The sequence below is a fragment of the Scyliorhinus canicula genome, chromosome 2, assembly GCF_902713615.1.
Source record: "Scyliorhinus canicula chromosome 2, sScyCan1.1, whole genome shotgun sequence".
Taxonomy (NCBI): domain Eukaryota; kingdom Metazoa; phylum Chordata; class Chondrichthyes; order Carcharhiniformes; family Scyliorhinidae; genus Scyliorhinus; species Scyliorhinus canicula.
The window spans coordinates 75,626,888-75,644,511 of NC_052147.1; the positions used below are offsets into that span (position 1 = coordinate 75,626,888).

At 45.7% G+C, this 17,624-nt stretch overlaps 1 protein-coding gene across 5 annotated transcripts in view; it reads left to right on the top strand.

Annotated features, from left to right (window-relative positions):
* Positions 1–17,624, top strand: part of mipol1 (mirror-image polydactyly 1) — a 569,773-nt gene that overhangs the window by 249,899 nt on the left and 302,250 nt on the right. For all 5 annotated transcript variants that reach the window (XM_038780869.1, XM_038780849.1, XM_038780840.1 and 2 more), the window contains 3 exons: positions 4,801–4,930; positions 14,180–14,213; positions 14,468–14,638. In XM_038780869.1, the coding sequence (XP_038636797.1) occupies positions 4,801–4,930; positions 14,180–14,213; positions 14,468–14,638 (335 nt within the window). The remainder of the gene's footprint in view (positions 1–4,800; positions 4,931–14,179; positions 14,214–14,467; positions 14,639–17,624) is intronic.

Below are 17,624 nucleotides of genomic sequence, written 5' to 3' on the forward strand. Positions count from 1 at the left end.
TATTGTGGAGGAGAATGCTGAGACCCAGGCTATTAGAATAGATGGCATTGAGGTGCGTAGGGAAGAAGTGTTGGCAATTCTGGACAAGGTGAAAATAGATAAGTCCCCGGGGCCTGATGGGATTTATCCTAGAATTCTCTGGGAAGCCAGGGAAGAGATTGCTGAGCCTTTGGCTTTGATTTTTATGTCATCATTGGCTACAGGAATAGTGCCAGAGGACTGGAGGATAGCAAATGTGGTCCCTTTGTTCAAGAAGGGGAGTAGAGATAACCCCGGTAACTATAGGCCAGTGAGCCTAACGTCTGTGGTGGGTAAAGTCTTGGAGAGGATTATAAAAGATACAATTTATAATCATCTAGATAGGAATAATATGATTAGGGATGGTCAGCATGGTTTTGTGAAGGGTAGGTCATGCCTCACAAACCTTATCGAGTTCTTTGAGAAGGTGACTGAACAGGTAGACGAGGGTAGAGCAGTTGATGTGGTGTATTGGATTTCAGTAAAGCGTTTGATAAGGTTCCCCACGGTCGGCTATTGCAGAAAATACAGAGGCTGGGGATTGAGGGTGATTTAGAGATGTGGATCAGAAATTGGCTAGTTGAAAGAAGACAGAGAGTGGTAATTGATGGGAAATGTTCAGAATGGAGTTCAGTTACGAGTGGCGTACCACAAGGATCTGTTCTGGGGCCGTTGCTGTTTGTCATTTTTATAAATGACCTAGAGGAGGGCGCAGAAGGATGGGTGAGTAAATTTGCAGACGACACTAAAGTCGGTGGAGTTGTAGACAGTGCGGAAGGATGTTGCAGGTTACAGAGGGACATAGATAAGCTGCAGAGCTGGGCTGAGAGGTGGCAAATGGAGTTTAATGTGGAGAAGTGTGAGGTGATTCACTTTGGAAAGAATAACAGGAATGCGGAATATTTGGCTAATGGTAAAATTCTTGGTAGTGTGGATGAGCAGAGGGCTCTCGGTGTCCATGTACATAGATCCCTGAAAGTTACCACCCAGGTTGATAGGGTTGTGAAGAAGGCCTATGGTGTGTTGGCCTTTATTGGTAGAGGGATTGAGTTCCGGAGCCATGAGGTCATGTTGCAGTTGTACAAAACTCTAGTACGGCCGCGTTTGGAGTATTGCGCACAGTTCTGGTCGCCTCATTATAGGAAGGACGTGGAAGCTTTGGAACGGGTGCAGAGGAGATTTACCAGGATGTTGCCTGGTATGAAGGGAAAATCTTATGAGGAAAGGCTGATGGACTTGAGGTTGTTTTCGTTAGAGAGAAGAAGGTTAAGAGGTGACTTAATAGAGGCATACAAAATGATCAGAGGGTTAGATAGGGTGGACAGCGAGAGCCTTCTCCCGCGGATGGAGGTGGCTAGCACGAGGGGACATAGCCTTAAATTGAGGGGTAATAGATATAGGTCAGAGGTGGGTTTTTTACGCAAAGAGTGGTGAGGCCGTGGAATGCCCTACCTGCAACAGTAGTGAACTCGCCAACATTGAGGGCATTTAAAAGTTTATTGGATGAGGGCATAGTGTAGGTTAGATGGCCTTTAGTTTTTTTCCATGTCGGTGCAACATCGAGGGCCGAAGGGCCTGTACTGCGCTGTATCGTTCTATGTTCTAAAGATAAAGAAGTCAGTGAATAGCTCTAGAACGTGTGCAACTACGTTTTCTATAGGTTTTTTGGTGATATTTAATGAAATATTTACGTGGGGCTTTGGGGCATACAATCAAGATTTGCCCCGGGCATCACCAGACCTCTGCACGCCACTGTACCAGGGTGACACTGCCAAGGATCAGGACCCGTGGGAAGCCATCCCCATGAAAGGAGAATGGAGGCGTGTATGGAGGTTAGAGGGGTGCAGGGCAGGTAAGGAGGAGCCTCTGGGAGTTGGCAGGATGACGGTGGGGATCTGGAAGGGGAGCCTGAAGAGGGAGGGAGGTAGGGAGCCCCCAGGGACCCCTCACTTGGGGGGTTGTGTAGTGGCCATATGTGCTGGGGTGACATTGCCCATAGGTGGGGTGGGGCTATAGGGCGACCCACAAGTTTATTCAGAGATCGCGGCACCCTTTCAAAATAGCCCAATCTCTGATTTCAGCTCCCCTAGTGATGAAAATAATTCAAAGTGTGGTGTAAACTGGTAAGAAACTCCCCAGGGGCCAAAAAAGTGACTACGTGTGGTTAGATCATGGTGGGGAACTCGCCGATAAAACCACTGGAAACCTCCAGCAAAACCCACCACAAATGACACCTTAGAAACCTTTCCATTGGATTGCTCCCTTAGTCACTCAGTAGTTAGGCCAGCGCTTCGTTTTTAGTTATACGTTGAAGGGTTGGGTTTATTGAATGTGCCATTCATGCATTGTACCTTTTTGTTTAGTGTGGCTTTATTTTGTTGTAATGTCAGATTTCTTCAATAAATATATGTTTTTAAAAATGATTCAAATGTGCTTGAAGGAAATAAACTTATGGAGCTATGGGAACAGAGAGAGGGAGTTGGACTGACTGGATTGTTCTCTAGACAGCTGGCATAGACGTGATGGGCCAAATGGCAACCTTCTGTCCTGTAAATGAGACTGAACAGTAATTTTCAAATGGAAATTGGACTATTACTTTAAAGAACAAAATTGCAGAACTATGGGAACGGAGCAGGGATGCAGGACTAATTGGACAGCCCTTTCAGAGAGCTGATGGTTTAAACGGTTTCCCTTTTTGTTGTATGATTATGTGAAACTACTTGCCAATAAGGTGTGTTGATATTTGCATGCAGCAGTAATTGGTATAGTTAGCTTTGCCATGTTTTATGTACACTGTTTCTGTGTAAACTTGTGCACAAATTGATCATCTTCCTGCTTGTTTGTAGTCATGTTGGAAAGTAATTAAGTGTCCCATCAATGGCTACACTTCAAAAGGACTTCATTGGCTGTAAAGAACTTTTGGATATCCCAATGTTGTCAAAGCTACTATAAATATGCAAGTTCTCAATGAACAAATATATAATTTGACTGAATTGTACATGGTTTGATTTGCTTATTTAAAAATGGAGGTCGTTTTACTTGCTTTTTAGTTTGTTGTGCTTGTCTTCTAGTATCTTTCCTAGCATGCATAATAATTACTAATATTTGTCAACTTTGGTTAACTGCTTTGAATTTTTATGGATTAATTAAGAGAATTCATAGGAGTCAAAAATAGGCAAAGTGGGTTTTCTAAAATCTCCCCTGGAACTTAAAAGTTTAGAATATTCAAAACCTAAAGTGGAGTAAATCTAATTTCTGTTCTAAGACTCCCATCTTTTTAAAAAATCCAGTTTGCTTTGTTATATGTATGCCACTTTACAGTAGTTTGGTTAAGCTTTGATTAAATCAATTGCAGATTTTTAAAAAATATAAATTTAGAGCACCCAATAATTTTTTTTCCAATTAAGGGGCAATTTAGCGTGGCCAATCCACCTACCCTGCACATCTTTACGTTGTGGGGGTGAAACCCAAGCAGACACGAGGAGAATGTACAAACTCCACACGGACAGTGACCCAGGGCCAGGATTTGAACCCGGGTCCTCGGCGCCGTGGTCTCAGTGCTAACCACTGCGCCACGTGCCGCCCAATTGCAGATATTTTGATGTTTTGGAATTGTGTCCTTTTTTCGGTTTCTTTGATAACTCTTGACTAGATTTTTAAAACTTAAATGTTGAGTCCTGTGTGAAATGAAATGAGTCATTTGATTTAAGTAGCTGATTGTTGAATTGTATTTAAATAAGATGTTAATGTAGGGAGAAAGTACCTGCAGTATAATTTGGTTATGCTTTCAATATTCTTCTCTGTGTTTAAATATAGTACCACACCCCCAAAACAAATAGGCGACTCCACAGCTGGATCTCACTCAAGGAAGGGGATTGGCATGGGTATCCATTAGGAATATTGTATTCTAATTATTCACGCTGCCTGAGATCATTTTGCATTCACATTTAAACCAGGCTATGTTATGGTTTCGCAATGATTAACAAAACAAGGCTTAAAATGTAATTTCGCAATAGGCTAATGTTGCAACGATTCACTGCAAGGGCAAGCAGCTATCGCTACAAGAACTTATCAAAACTGTATTGGGGCAAGTAAACATACACACTGAGCTTTAAACTGCCCATGTACAATCTTTTTAAAGTATTTGTGCCACAAATTTTCTTGATTTGAGTGTAGGCAAATAAATTTGCCGCAAAATATTCGTATTGCTTGCTTTCAGCATATACATTGCATTTTGTGCGTGTGCTGCCGTGCTGCAGTCAGTCATTGTGTGGGTCTAGCCATTTTGGCAATTCTTGGTGTTATAATTTAACATTTTGTTTCCATCTACATTACCTGATACTAGCTGTCTCTTACCCGTTGATTCACAATAGTCATGCTTTATGATCACCAACTTTTTGCTACATTTGATTACCTTGAAACTTCATTTTGGAGAGAAATAGAAAGAAAGAAATCACATTTACGTAACAACTTTCACATCCTCCGTGTTTCCCAAAGTGCTCACAGTGACTTAGCTCCCACAATTCCAATTCAAAGGTAATTACAGAAGCAAATACTGCAACCAGTTTTTGTGTAGAACCATAGAAAGGTTATAGTGCAGAAATAAGCCATTCAGCCCATCATGTCTGCACAGGCAAAAGAGAGAAAGAAAACTCTCCACTCATTTTAACCCACTTTCCAGCACCTGGATCGTAGTCTTGCAAGTTGCTTTTGTCCACCACTTCCTACCATTTCCATAAAATCCAACCTGCACTTTCTTGTTTGCCATTTTGTCTTTTACAGTTCTAGTTGAAGAAGTCTATCATGCACAAAAGGAACGGGATGCAGCTGTTATGGCTAGACTTCGACTTGCCAATGAGGAGCGAGATGAAGCTCTTGTGCGAGCTAAACAGCTAGAACAGGCTTTTGAGCGGTATGTATGCTGAATTTTAAAATTGTTTCTATTCTTAAAAAGAATAATATCCTTGGACTGCTGGTGGCGGCATCTAGGTGGAAGTCGCACATTGGATGCCGCCTGCTCGAGGTTCTGGTTTTTGGAGTTTAATGCCTAGTTCCAAGAGCAGGTTTTGAATAAGCTGATGCAGGACATAAGGAAGTGGGAATGTCGAAGATTTAGAATAAAGCTGCTGGGAAGAAGGGGACGAGCTAAAGTTCGCCAGCGAGTGAACAGGTCAGCCCGGCAGCAGGAAAGATGGCGGAAGCTGGCTCGCTGGGTGGGACCATACCCTTCACAGTAGAGACTTTGGCCATGGCGATGGCTGGAGAGTTTGAGAGGCAGTTTGCCAAACATATGGAGGTATGCGCAAGTAGATGATGGCTACGATGAAGGAGCTGGTGGAGGAGGTGATGGCCCCGATGAAGGCAGCAGTGTTTCAGACATCGGCTGAGGTATGGGAGCAAGGGGAGAAATTAAAGGGAGTGGAGGAAGCTCTGTCACAACATAGTGACCAGTTCACCTCGATGGGTGAGGAGCTGTGGAAGTTGTGGAGGACTGAGAGCCAAGGTGGAGGACTTGTAGAATTGGTCGAGGTGGACAGAATTGTAGAATTGTGGGCTTGCCCGAGGTGGTGGAGGGCCCCAGTCCGACTGAGTACTTTGCGAAGATGTTGACAGAGTTGTTGGGAAGGGGGAAGACCCGTCCCGGTATGAACTGGACAGGGCTCATCTGTTGCTCAGGCCCAAGCCAAAGATAAATGAACCATCAAGGGCAGTCATAATTTGTTTTCACAAATTCCATGTCAAAGAGAAGGTCCAGAGTTGGGCAAAACAAAGATGTGAGGTGAAGTGGGAAGGAGCTGGTATTCATATATACCAGAATTTAACTTTGGAGTTAGCGAGAAGGCGGGTGGCCATTGGTCAGGTGAAGGCAGCACTCTTCAGCAACAGTGTGAAGTTCGGCATTGTCTACCCAGCAAAGTTGAGTGTGACCTATAGTTCAAGGGACTTCTATTTTGAGATGGTTGAGGCCACGGAGGCATCCGTGAAAGCCAAAAGGACTGAGCTAAAAATGAGAAATGGGACTGGGGTTTGCTTCGGACTGAAGGGAGAGGGCGTGAAATGCTGTGTACAGCCTTATCTTTTGTTTCACGATGTGTATTTGTTTTGTATTTGTGGGGGAACAGTTGGGGGTTTGGTTTTTGGGTTGGTTGATGGTGAAAGGTAGTGTACCCTCTGCTATGGGTCACAGTGGGTACAAGAATATTGGGCTTTCTGGGGCAGTCTTTGTGCATTGGTTATGTTTGAGTGTCTTTGTTTTCCAGGGATTGGGTCATGGAGGAGGGGATTAGGAGGAGGGGGACCTGGGCAGGGGCTTCCACACCAGCAAGCGAAGGTTGAGTTGTGAATGAGAGTGAGGTGCGGGAGGGGCCGTAGTCATTGAAATCTGCTCGTACAAATTTCGGTGGGCCTGAGAGCTGTGAAAGGTGAGTGAATGGGATTGATACTGGGAGAGGTGTTTGCAAGAGGAAGTGGATGTGGGGATTCTGGGATGGGGAGGGATTCAACGGCAACAAAGGGATGGGGTGGGTCAGGCCCAGTGGGCAGGACCCTGGGTTATGATGATGGCGGATAGGAGCGGCGGGGGGGGGTGAGAAATGTGGAACATGAGGGGGGTTCGTGGGACTGGTGAATAGGTCGAAGGTTTTACACATTTAAAGTGTCTGAAGGCCAACATGCAGGAGACCCATATGAGGGTGAAAGATCAGGTGAAGCTTAGGAAACTTGGGTGAGTCAGGTTTTCCCTTCGGGGTTCGGTAGCAGGTCTCGGAGAGTAGCAGTATTGGTGGGCAAGAGAGTGAGTTTTAAGATGGAGAAGGTGGTGGTGGGCTGGGGGGTAGGTACGTGATTGTGACCTAGGTGGGCATTAGAGGGAAGGTTAGTGGCACTGGCGAGTGTCTCTGGCTCCAACTGGGATGATGCAGGGTTTGTGAAAAGGGTGCTGGGTGCCATCCTGGATTTGGATACCCATGGGTTAATCATGGGTGGGGGTGGGGGGGAGAACTGGAATATGGTGCAAGAGCCGAAAGTGTACAGGTCTCAGCCGTGCTCGCTGGCCCAGTCGGGGAAGGGGGTGTGGCAAAGGCGCTGCTGAGCTCATGAGAAAGGACAGAGGAGTGGAACATGGAGGTTTCAGCACCCGACGAAGCTGAGAAAGGTGAGAGGAGTGGAACGTGGTTTCAACACCTGAGGAAGCTGGAGTATTTGTTTTTCGCCCCGGTACGTAAAGTGCACTCATGAATAGACGTTTTTATGTTGGAGAAGGCATTATTGGCTGGAGTCAAAGGTGTATTCAGTGGTATAGATTTTGGACCATGCATTGCATTGGTTGGAGTGGTTCTGGAGAAGGGAGTGGCCCAGAGGCCGGGGTGGCGAACGATGTGAGGTTATTAGCTAACTTGCGATAAGATTGAGAATGTGATCAAGGAATATGTGGGATTTAATTGCACAGGGGAAGATTTGCAGGTGGTGGTTTGCAAGACTCTGAAGTAAGTGGGGAGGTGATCTCGTTTAAGGCTAAGGTGGACAAGGAAGAGAGGGAGGAGCACCAAAAATTGATAAGAGGAGATACTGGAGATGGGTAGGAGGTAAGCGGGAGACCCGGGCCCGGCCCGACCCTCTTGGCCAGGAGGAAGGAGCTTCAGGCGAAGTTCGACCAGTTGTCCAGAGGGAAAGTGCGCCAGTTGAGTTAGGGTGAGGGAGGCAGTCTATGAACATGAGGAGTAGCAGGGCGTCTGTTGGCTGACCAGCTTTGGAGAGAGGCGGCGGTGAGGTAGATCAGATGTGGGATAAGATGTGGAAGCTGGTGGTGGCCCCTGAGACCAACAAAGTATTTGAAGAATTCTCTAAGAAGTCGTATAGGTCGGAGCCACGAGGAAAGGAGAGAGTTCCTGGATGGGTTGGAGACCTAAGGTTGGGGGAAGAGAACAGGGCAGGGTTGGAGGAGTCAGTGGGGGAGGCAGGAGGTGAAGGTGCCATTTGGGAAGGTGCAGCCTGATGAGGCGCCGCATGTCCTTTGAGGAACTCCAGGACCGGGCATGCAGGAGGAGGTAGCGGATGAGCCGAGAAACCGTTGGACACATCTGACATATAATGGCACACCTGAGAGTGGGGGGACGACACCCGCTACCAGTGGCCGTCAAGGTAACAGTCACCCTGCACCTCAATGTGACGGGGTCATTCCAGTCGCCGAGTGGGGACCTGTCCGGTATCACGCAGGCATCGGTGCACAGGTGCATCCGTGCCGTCACTGACGCCCTGTGTGCCCTTGCGGACCGGTACATCCAGTTCCCTGTGAACCACGCTCACCAGGATGTTCGGGCAGCGGGGTTCGCTGCCGTTGCCAGGATTCCCCGGGTCCAGAGGGTAATCGATGGGGTGCATGTCGCCCTGCGGCCACCCGCGGATAACAGGCTGCTGTTCACAAACTGAAAGGGGTACCACTGCGTGAATGTTCAGGTGGTCTGTGACCACCAGATGAGGATCCTGCACATCTGCACCCGGTACCCGGGCAGTGTGCATGACTTGTTCGTTTCGGCGAAGTCATGGAGCCCCGGCATATACGAGGGACGCCCCTTCCCCGGCTGTGGGGCTGGTTGCTGGGCGACGGGTTACCCGTTGTGGTCGTGGCTGATGACACCTATACGGAGGCCACAGAGCGATGCAGAGAGCCGCTACATTGATGCCCATTGTGCGACCAGGGATGTGGTGGAGAGGTGCTTAGAGGTGCCGAAGATGCGCTTCAGGTGCCTGGAGAGGCCTCCAGGACGAGACAAGGAGGGTCGGCAGCATCGTTATGGTCTGGTGCGTCCTCCACAATATAGCCCAGCAGAGGGGCGATGTGCTGGAGGAGGATGAGGGGCGATGGCAGGCCTCATCGGATGAAGGGGAGGGGCAGGTAAACAATGGGCGGGACATGGGATCTGGCCAGGCACAGGAGACCACACTAGACCATCGGCAGGGTCAGCGAGCACGGGACCCGTTAGTGGACACGCGCTTCATCAACTGCGGGGGGGGGGGGGGGGGGGGGGGGGGGGGGGGGAGGGGGGGGGGGGGGTGTTCGGCAGGGGCACAGACTCAACAATACCACACCCCTTCACTCCCAGACACCCACACCTCCCACGCCACCGGACTCCCACACCACCGAACCACCTGGATGCACACCCCCCTTCCGTTATGTATACTTTCAGCACAAAGAGCCGGGGGCACTGGGTTGGCAGTGACAGCGGGTCTGGTCCAGGGGATGGAGGATGATGACAGCCCGCTCTGTGATGGGCTCCGTGCTCCACATCGTTAGACAATGTCTGACTCATCCCCACAGTGCACCTCCCACCATCCCTCCATGCGAGCTGGCCAGTCCATCACATAACCCTGTCGAATAGCTGGGGACGGGATGATGGGGACAAGGTGATGTGGACGGTCGGGGGAGGGGGAGGGGCTGCACAGTGCACCCGCTGGGCCTCACGCGTCCACCACCCTCACCCACAATGGCCATCTCTGACCGCCCACACCATCACCCAGCACAAAGGTGGCTTTCAACGGTGTTAACAGGTGTTTAATGTGAAGCTGTATATACAGTCTGTGCCCTAGCCCCTATAACTAAACTGTGCCCTGCACCCATGCCAGCTTAACTGGTTTCTAGTTTTCTGTCCTTACGGGCCCTAGCACTACATCTAGGTGGTTCCTCAGACAGTACAGCAGGAGTGGAGGTGGACTGCTGAGACTCTTGCCCTGCGACTAGGGTCCCCGTTGGTGCACGTTTCCTGGGGCGGCTTGGCCTGTTTGGTGTCGGCTGCTCCTCGGATTCCTTGGTGGTGTGGTGCCGCCCTGTTCTGCCCGCTGCCCACCTGATGCACCTAGGACAGGAGGGGGGAGTCTGAGGTGCTGCAGTGTTCCGGGACCTCCCCTACAGGAGTCACCAATACGGGCCCCAGCACCACCTCCTTTGGCGGCACCAAACCCTGAGGCCCCCCGATACCTGGCGCTGCCAGTCCTGGATGCCCACTCTGGTATCGACCAGGGTCTGTATGTTTGCGGCCATGGAGCACAGGGAGTGGCCATCCCCGGCTGCGACTGGATCATCTCCCGGCCAGCACCTGGGCAATGGCGCCGATGCTCTCAGCCATGGCCTGCTATGACTGGGCTACACTGAGGAGCGCCACTGCATTCTGCAGCTGGCTCTGGCATATGGTTGCCTGTGAGAGGGCAGCCCTATCCTGGCCACGGGCCCAGCCTGCACGGAATGCCCCAGGCCTTGCAAAACCTGACCCAACACCGTCGCCTCCATTGCCTTCACCACGGACGCCATCCATGCGGTTTCGGCATGGGTAGCACGCATGGCGGGCACCACTCCCTGCTCCTGCAGGTGATTGGACTCCTCCACCTGTGTCTACTGGTGCTGGAAGCCGCCATCATCCTCTCCACTATGCCCTGGGTCACTTTCTGCACCTGAACTATGGGTGGGAATGGATATTCCAGGAGTCCGGGGCAGCAGCTGGTTTCTGGGGCCAGGCTGCCCTCCGACCGTCCGGCCCCTCGGCTGCTCCTACCTCCACCTGCTGTACCGGTACGGTTGTGTGGTGCGCACCAGTGAGTGTCCCAGTAGCCTCTCCACTAAATTGCAAAACCGAGGTGATAGTCTCTGAGATGATGGAAGGTGTAGGTGGTAGCTGTGCCGGAATGTCAATGTGCTCATCGGACCCGAAGTCCGGGGTCCCCTGGGTCATGGTGTCGTGTGTGTTCCTCCTCTGTGTGTCTGTGCTCAGGGTCATGGTGTCCTGTGTGTTTGTCCCCTGGGTCATGGTGTCCTGTGTTTCTGTCCCCTGTGTGTTTGTCTCGTGGGTCGTGGTGTCCTCTGTGTCTGTCCCCTGTGTTCCCGTCCCCTAGGTCGTAGTGTCCTGGGTCATCTCGGGCAGAGGGCTGGTGTTCCGGCTGCTTCGGTGCTTAGGTTCCTGGGGGGGGGGGGCACTGGACCTGGTACTGGCTCTGGCAGAGTACCCAGCACTCACCTGGCTGACCTGAGGAGGTCGTGCTGCTTTTTTCTGCACTGGTCTGCAGTCTGGGCCACCACCCCGACAGCGCTGACGACGTCGGTCACCTCCGCGCCGACAAGGTGAATGATGGCACCTGCATCTCGATCCGGAGTACAACACCAGCCTCCTCCCGCCTAAGACGTCCAGGAGGTTCTCTAGTTTCCTGTCTCTAAATCACGGCGCTGCTCTCCGCGCCGCCATCTTGCCTGCGACGCTGAATGGAGGCGGGGGAGAATATTTAACTCCAACTGCGGCGTCACGTCAATCATGGAACCAGTGAATCAGCGGCCAGTCCGTCATGCGTTGCACGATGCTAGCCCTTTGTGGGCTATTGAATAGCTCCACCTGGGAGCCCGATGACACCGTTGTGAAACTCCACGGTTTTCACGACGGCGTCAACACTTAGCCTCATTTTGGGGGAATCCAGACCAATATTTTTGTATACAGTCAATACAGGGATAAAGCAGACTAAGAGTATTGAGAGTTACTGTCTTATCTAATAAATTACAAGGAAGATAATGATGGACATTTTTTTTAGAAAATGCTCATTTTAGCTGTTCCATAGAAACCAAACAAAAATCCACTGGGCTGTCAGTTGTTTTCCTTTTTATGAAATAATTTGTGCCAAATCTCTAAAGATTTCTTCAGGATTGATAAAAAATTGGCTACATTGCCCTTGGAATATTTTGAAACAGCATTACTAAGCAGATGTTGAACAAGGTGAACGGATATTTGGGTATAAAAAAGGAAAGAAGAAAATGCAATATTGACTTATAATACTGTAATTATTCAGCAGTATGATTATTGGGTAAGATTGCTGATCACAATTCTCATTCTACAGAAAATCAACTCAATATTTGAACTAATTAAACACTTAATTTGATTTGATTTATTATTGTCAAATGTATTAGTATACAGTGAATTAAGTTTGAATTAGTAGTGACATAGAAAGTAGATTATATAAAAAATAATATGTATAGCAAGGATCTTCCTTTTCCCTTTGATTAGGGTGCATCTCTGGAAAGTTGAAACCTGTCCTACTAGTAAATGGTGGCTCCTCCTCTGCCTATGTCAGGCAGGGCTTCATCACCGCATCCACCTTCCCTGGCTCCCTCCAAAAATTATTTAGTTCTGTAGGTGAACTGGGTGCTGGTTGCCTGAACCTAATATATGGCCCTTGTATCCCAAATACAAATTACTGGGATATGTTGCAGGATGTATTTTTTTATTTGTATTTATTTTATATATGCTAGTTGATTATTAATTGGGTATATTTTCCATTGCTGGGCCCCGCCAGAATGAAATAGAAGGAAATACACACAAATGGGAATGTATTTTCACAGTAACTTCATTGCAGTGTTAATGCAAGCCTACCTGTGACAATGAAGATTATTATTAGTAGTAGTTTTTAGTCCACTTTGCCTAGATCCTCTGAAAAATAGATCAGAGAGATCAGGAAAAGTGGTGCCTTTAATTTCAATATCACATAAAGGGACAATGGTGGTATGAAGATAAATCAGAAATATTTTTTTTTAAAGTTACAATTTTGAAACCTGTGCAAAATACCGAGGATACCAGTATTTTTGATCTTCGTGTGAATATTAGCTTCTGAGATATTTAAATTTCACCATCTTAGAAATGCATTTCTATATTTATATCTTAAAAATAGACAGAAAAGTTACTTTTTTTATTGTTCTTTGGGATGTGGATGTCGCTGGTTGGGCCAACATTTATTGCCCATATCAAATTGGCCTTCACAGAGGGCAGTTAAAAGTCAACCGCATCACTGTGTGGATCCGAAGTCACTTGAAGGCCAGACCAGATAAGGACAGCAGATTTCCTTCCCTGAAGGACATTTGTGAACCAGATAGGTTTTTATGTCAAATGGCAATGGTTTCATGTTCATCATTAGACTTTTAATTCCAAATTTCTATTGAATTAAAATTTCACCATCTGCCATGGTGGGATTCAAACCCAGGACCCCAGAACATTACGCTGGGTCTCTGGATTACTAGTCCAGTGACAGTACCACTACGCCACAGCCTCCCCTTTTATTCATTTCTGACCCACATGTATGTTTCTTTACTTCCATTCCGTTATATGTTTCTTTATTCCAAATACCTTAGCAGAGAGACTGGTCAGATAATTTGTTCTGAAGTCTCTTCAGATAACTGCAAGCATCTGCAAAAGAACCCTTGTATTTTTCTTTCATCCGATTTGGGAACCATCTGATCCCATTTTGGGCTCTGAAAACCATCAGATTCTTAACATTTTCATTCTGATTAATGACGATTAAAAGGTATGCTTAATTGCCAATTGTTCTACAAACATATAACTTTTAACATCATTTTTTTTTAAACATCAGCCATTTCCATCGCTTGTGTATTAACTAATGCTTCTTCGTCATAGGCTTCAACAGTAGAATTTTAAACTTGTCTTGTTAGGAGGGAGAAAATATAAAAATTGCAGTACTGATACAATCCCAATTTTTGTTTGTTACATCAAGTATGAAAGCAGTATGTTGTGTTGATAATGCCATTGGTATAAAGGACTAAAACTCATTGTTTACTATCCACTATTTCAGAAGACAGCCACATGCATTCTTGAAATAGATTGCACTCAATTTATTTTACAATGGAATCCTATGACACTACAGATCAGACTTTTTATGTTGATGTTGGACGATATCCTAGAACATTTTTGGATGAGAATCCATGACAGAAACACTTGTGCAGAGTCTTTTTTGTAAACGTCATACTGTTTTTAGAATTGTGAAGTGAGACATTGAAATAGATTTATGAAGTCTAAGGGCAGAATAGGCTAATGCACTGAGAGTGCTAGCACTGCCGCCATAGCAGCACTGTCTTCATCTCTGCACATATGAACAGTTGATCCCTGTAGTCATATATAGCAGTAAACATTAATAACTTAACAGTCTGCAGACAGAGCTGAAGATATAGAGCATTATTGAAGGATGGAATAGAGCAGGTGGCACTTTAATATGTTTAGTGTCATGGTTGACTCTGAAGACTAGTAGAATGAAATTACTTGAGGTTGGAAAGATTTAGGAAGTGAACTCATTTTGCTGTGTGAAGGAAATGCTACTGATCAGGCTCTCTGTGTCCCTTTTCTAGGTTGGAAAATATTAACCCTGAAGAAAATGACATGGTAAGCCATTCTCTAAGGGGATTTTTTAATGTCAGTCTTATATCTTCGAGACTTAAGTGCAATTGAGTGGGTTTTCAGAGCTAAGAAGTGGGAAAAGATGAATTTGACACACTAATAATGTACATTTCAGGTCTTCGGTAAAAATTCACTTATTTTATTCAGTGTACATTTTGTGCATGACCATCAATTGAGACCTAAGCTAAATAAAGTCTGATTCAAAATTTGTGTATAATTGTCATAAATATTATTGATAGACATTGCAGGAATTACTGAACCGAATCAACAATGCAGATACAAGAAGAGCCATTGACAAGAATGGAGATTTAATTGTGGATCGAATACACAAAACCAGGGAGCGGAAGAAGAAAATAACTGCTGAAGAAATTAATGCAGTTATTGAGGAGAGGGACGCCGCCTTAGAAAGAGTAAGTATGTTTAGTAAACTAGGATTTATACCTTTAACCAACTACCTTCTCCTTAATAATGTTATCATTTAGTAAATATTTTACAAGCAACAGGTACATACCAAATAATAAAATCAAAATATACTTGTTATTTAAATTCTAATTTAAGGTTTGAAATTAATTTTTTAGAATACCACATGTCAATTATACAACATCCATATTTTTAATGACTTTGAAACAACCATGAAAAATGTTTTGGTTGAAGAGCACATCCTTCAGTATTGCTACAAAACATTGTGCTGTGTTTTTAAACTTGGTCATGCTGGGTGTCTACCATTTCCAGCATGCCTAGTAGGCATGAACCCCATAACAACTCTATACCAGTCAAATATTGTCAGGGCAAATGCACTATTTTGGGACTTCACACTTTCCATTTCGGACCTGGTGAAATACTGGAGACCAGTAAACTGAAGTGAGATAATGTACACTGGTCTCCCGAAGAAGCACAGCCCAGACCACAAAAAGTATTTCATTAAAAAAATCTTTGCTACTTGTCCAAGCAGAAGTTAACTGATGTCTGAGGGGATCTTGGAATTACTACCCACAGTTTTGGATAGGAATTGAACTTAAGTCGAGGTATGCCCACAGTGGTGTATGGGCCACGTCCTTGCAGATTTTGTGTCCTCCTGCTGACTCTGTAAGCACTAGCGGAGTTAGAATTAGAGGCACAAACAGATGTAATCTTGACGTCACTGACAGGATTGCATTCCAAGGGCCATAATATATTGAAGTTTTAGGTCATTTTTACTTCACCTATCCTGGTGTGAATTTGCCTCTGTAAATTCCAAAGTCATTTATTGGATTGCTGAGTAAACAGGCAAACTAGTTGGAATCTGTGTGAAAACAAATATTTAAATCTAACCTCAAATATTTGAAATTTCATAGTGCATTCATATTTCTATCAAAACACACACATGGCTAAATATTGACACCTAGCCACTCGAACATTATACTGCTAAATCTTGAGCTATGTTTATTTACAACAGTTAACAGATGTATCACCACACGACACTTGTTTGTGTGTTAAATAAGTGTTAAATCCAATAGCAGGACAAAGCAAGACTCATCTTTTAGCATTTATATTCTCATTGCTGATGCAGTGATAAATTAGTTGTCAGATTCATAAAAATATCCTTACAATTACATTTCTTCTCCTTTTCATAATAAATGTAATAGTTTCCCTGCTGTTGTTTGTATCAGATTATATATATATAATGCCCACTCCTGAGTGATCATGTTTATTGCTTTAATTTTGCTAAAGAAAACAATGCACGATGATTGATAGGGAATTGACACAATTGGAGTCCCCAATCTTTTGTACCTTCGCAGCATATAAGGAGCAAGCCTTGGATTGGTCAAAAGGCAGTAATAGAGGAAATGAGTGAGTAAAGTCGGAGGGAAAGCGCCAGATTCACATTTTTATTACAAACTGCTTCCCATTTAATGCCATTGGATAAAACATAACGGAAAACCAAGTACCTTCTTCCAGCAAAAGTTGACCTGTGCTCCTCAGCAGCCCACTGCACATAGCAGTGGTTAGCACTATTGCTTCATAGTGCTAGAGTCCCAGGTTCGATTCCCACTTGGGTCACTGTCTGTGCAGAGTCTCCCCGTGTATGCATGGGTTTCCTCTGGGTACTCCGGTTTCCTCCCAGAAGCTCTGAAAGACGTGCTTGATAGGTGAATTGGACATTCTGAATTCACCCTCCGTGTACCCGAACAGGTGCTGGAGTGTAGCGACTAGGGGATTTTCACAGTAACTCCACTGCAGTGTTAATGTAAGCCTACTTGTGACGATAAGAAAGATTATTATTATTATTAGATTCTTCTTGCCTTCTGTATCCCTATGTTAAGCTGATCTCCAAAATAAAATAATTGTGGTAACTCTCAGGAAACAGTGTGTAGACCTGAAATTACTTGGTGCTGCTAATCAAACAATGAAACAGCAAAATCTTTTTTTCTTCATGGAAGAAATATGAGTGCCCAAGGTAACACATGTTTCCATGTATTATTTCCTGTCTGGGTTTGTAAAGTAGAATTTTAAGGGAATTCTGTCATTCTGTAACATAAGAACATAAGAACTAGGAGCAGGAGTAGGCCATCTGGCCCCTCGAGCCTGCTCCGCCATTCAATGAGATCATGGCTGATCTTTTGTGGACTCAGCTCCACTTTCCGGCCCGAACACCATAACCCTTAATCCCTTTATTCTTCAAAAAACTATCTATCTTTACCTTAAAAACATGTAATGAAGGAGCCTCAACTGCTTCACTGGGCAAGGAATTCCATAGATTCACAACCCTTTGGGTGAAGAAGTTCCTCCTAAACTCAGTCCTAAATCTACTTCCCCTTATTTTGAGGCTATGTCCCCAGTTCTGCTTTCCCCCGCCAGTGGAAACAACCTGCCCGCATCTATCCTCCCTTCATAGTTTTAAATGTTTCTATAAGATCCCCCCTCATCCTTCTAAATTCCAACGAGTACAGTCCCAGTCTACTCACCCTATCCTCTTAATCCAACCCCTTCAGCTCTGGGATTAACCTAGTGAATCTCCTCTGCACACCCTCCAGTACCAGTATGTCCTTTCTCAAGTAAGGAGACCAAAACTGAACGCAATACTCCAGGTGTGGCCTCACTAACACCTTATACAATTGCAACATAACCTCCCTAGTCTTAAACTCCATCCCTCTAGCAATGAAGGACAAAATTCCATTTGTCTTCTTAATCACCTGTTGCACCTGTAAACCAACTTTCTGTGACTCATGCACTAGCACACCCAGGTCTCTCTGCACAGCGTCATTCTTTAATATTTTATCGTTTAAATAATAATCCCGTTTGCTGTTATTTCTACCAAAATGGATAACCTCACATTTGTCAACATTGTATTCCATCTGCCAGATCCTAGCCCATTCACTTAACCTATCCAAATCCCTCTGCAGACTTCCAGTATCC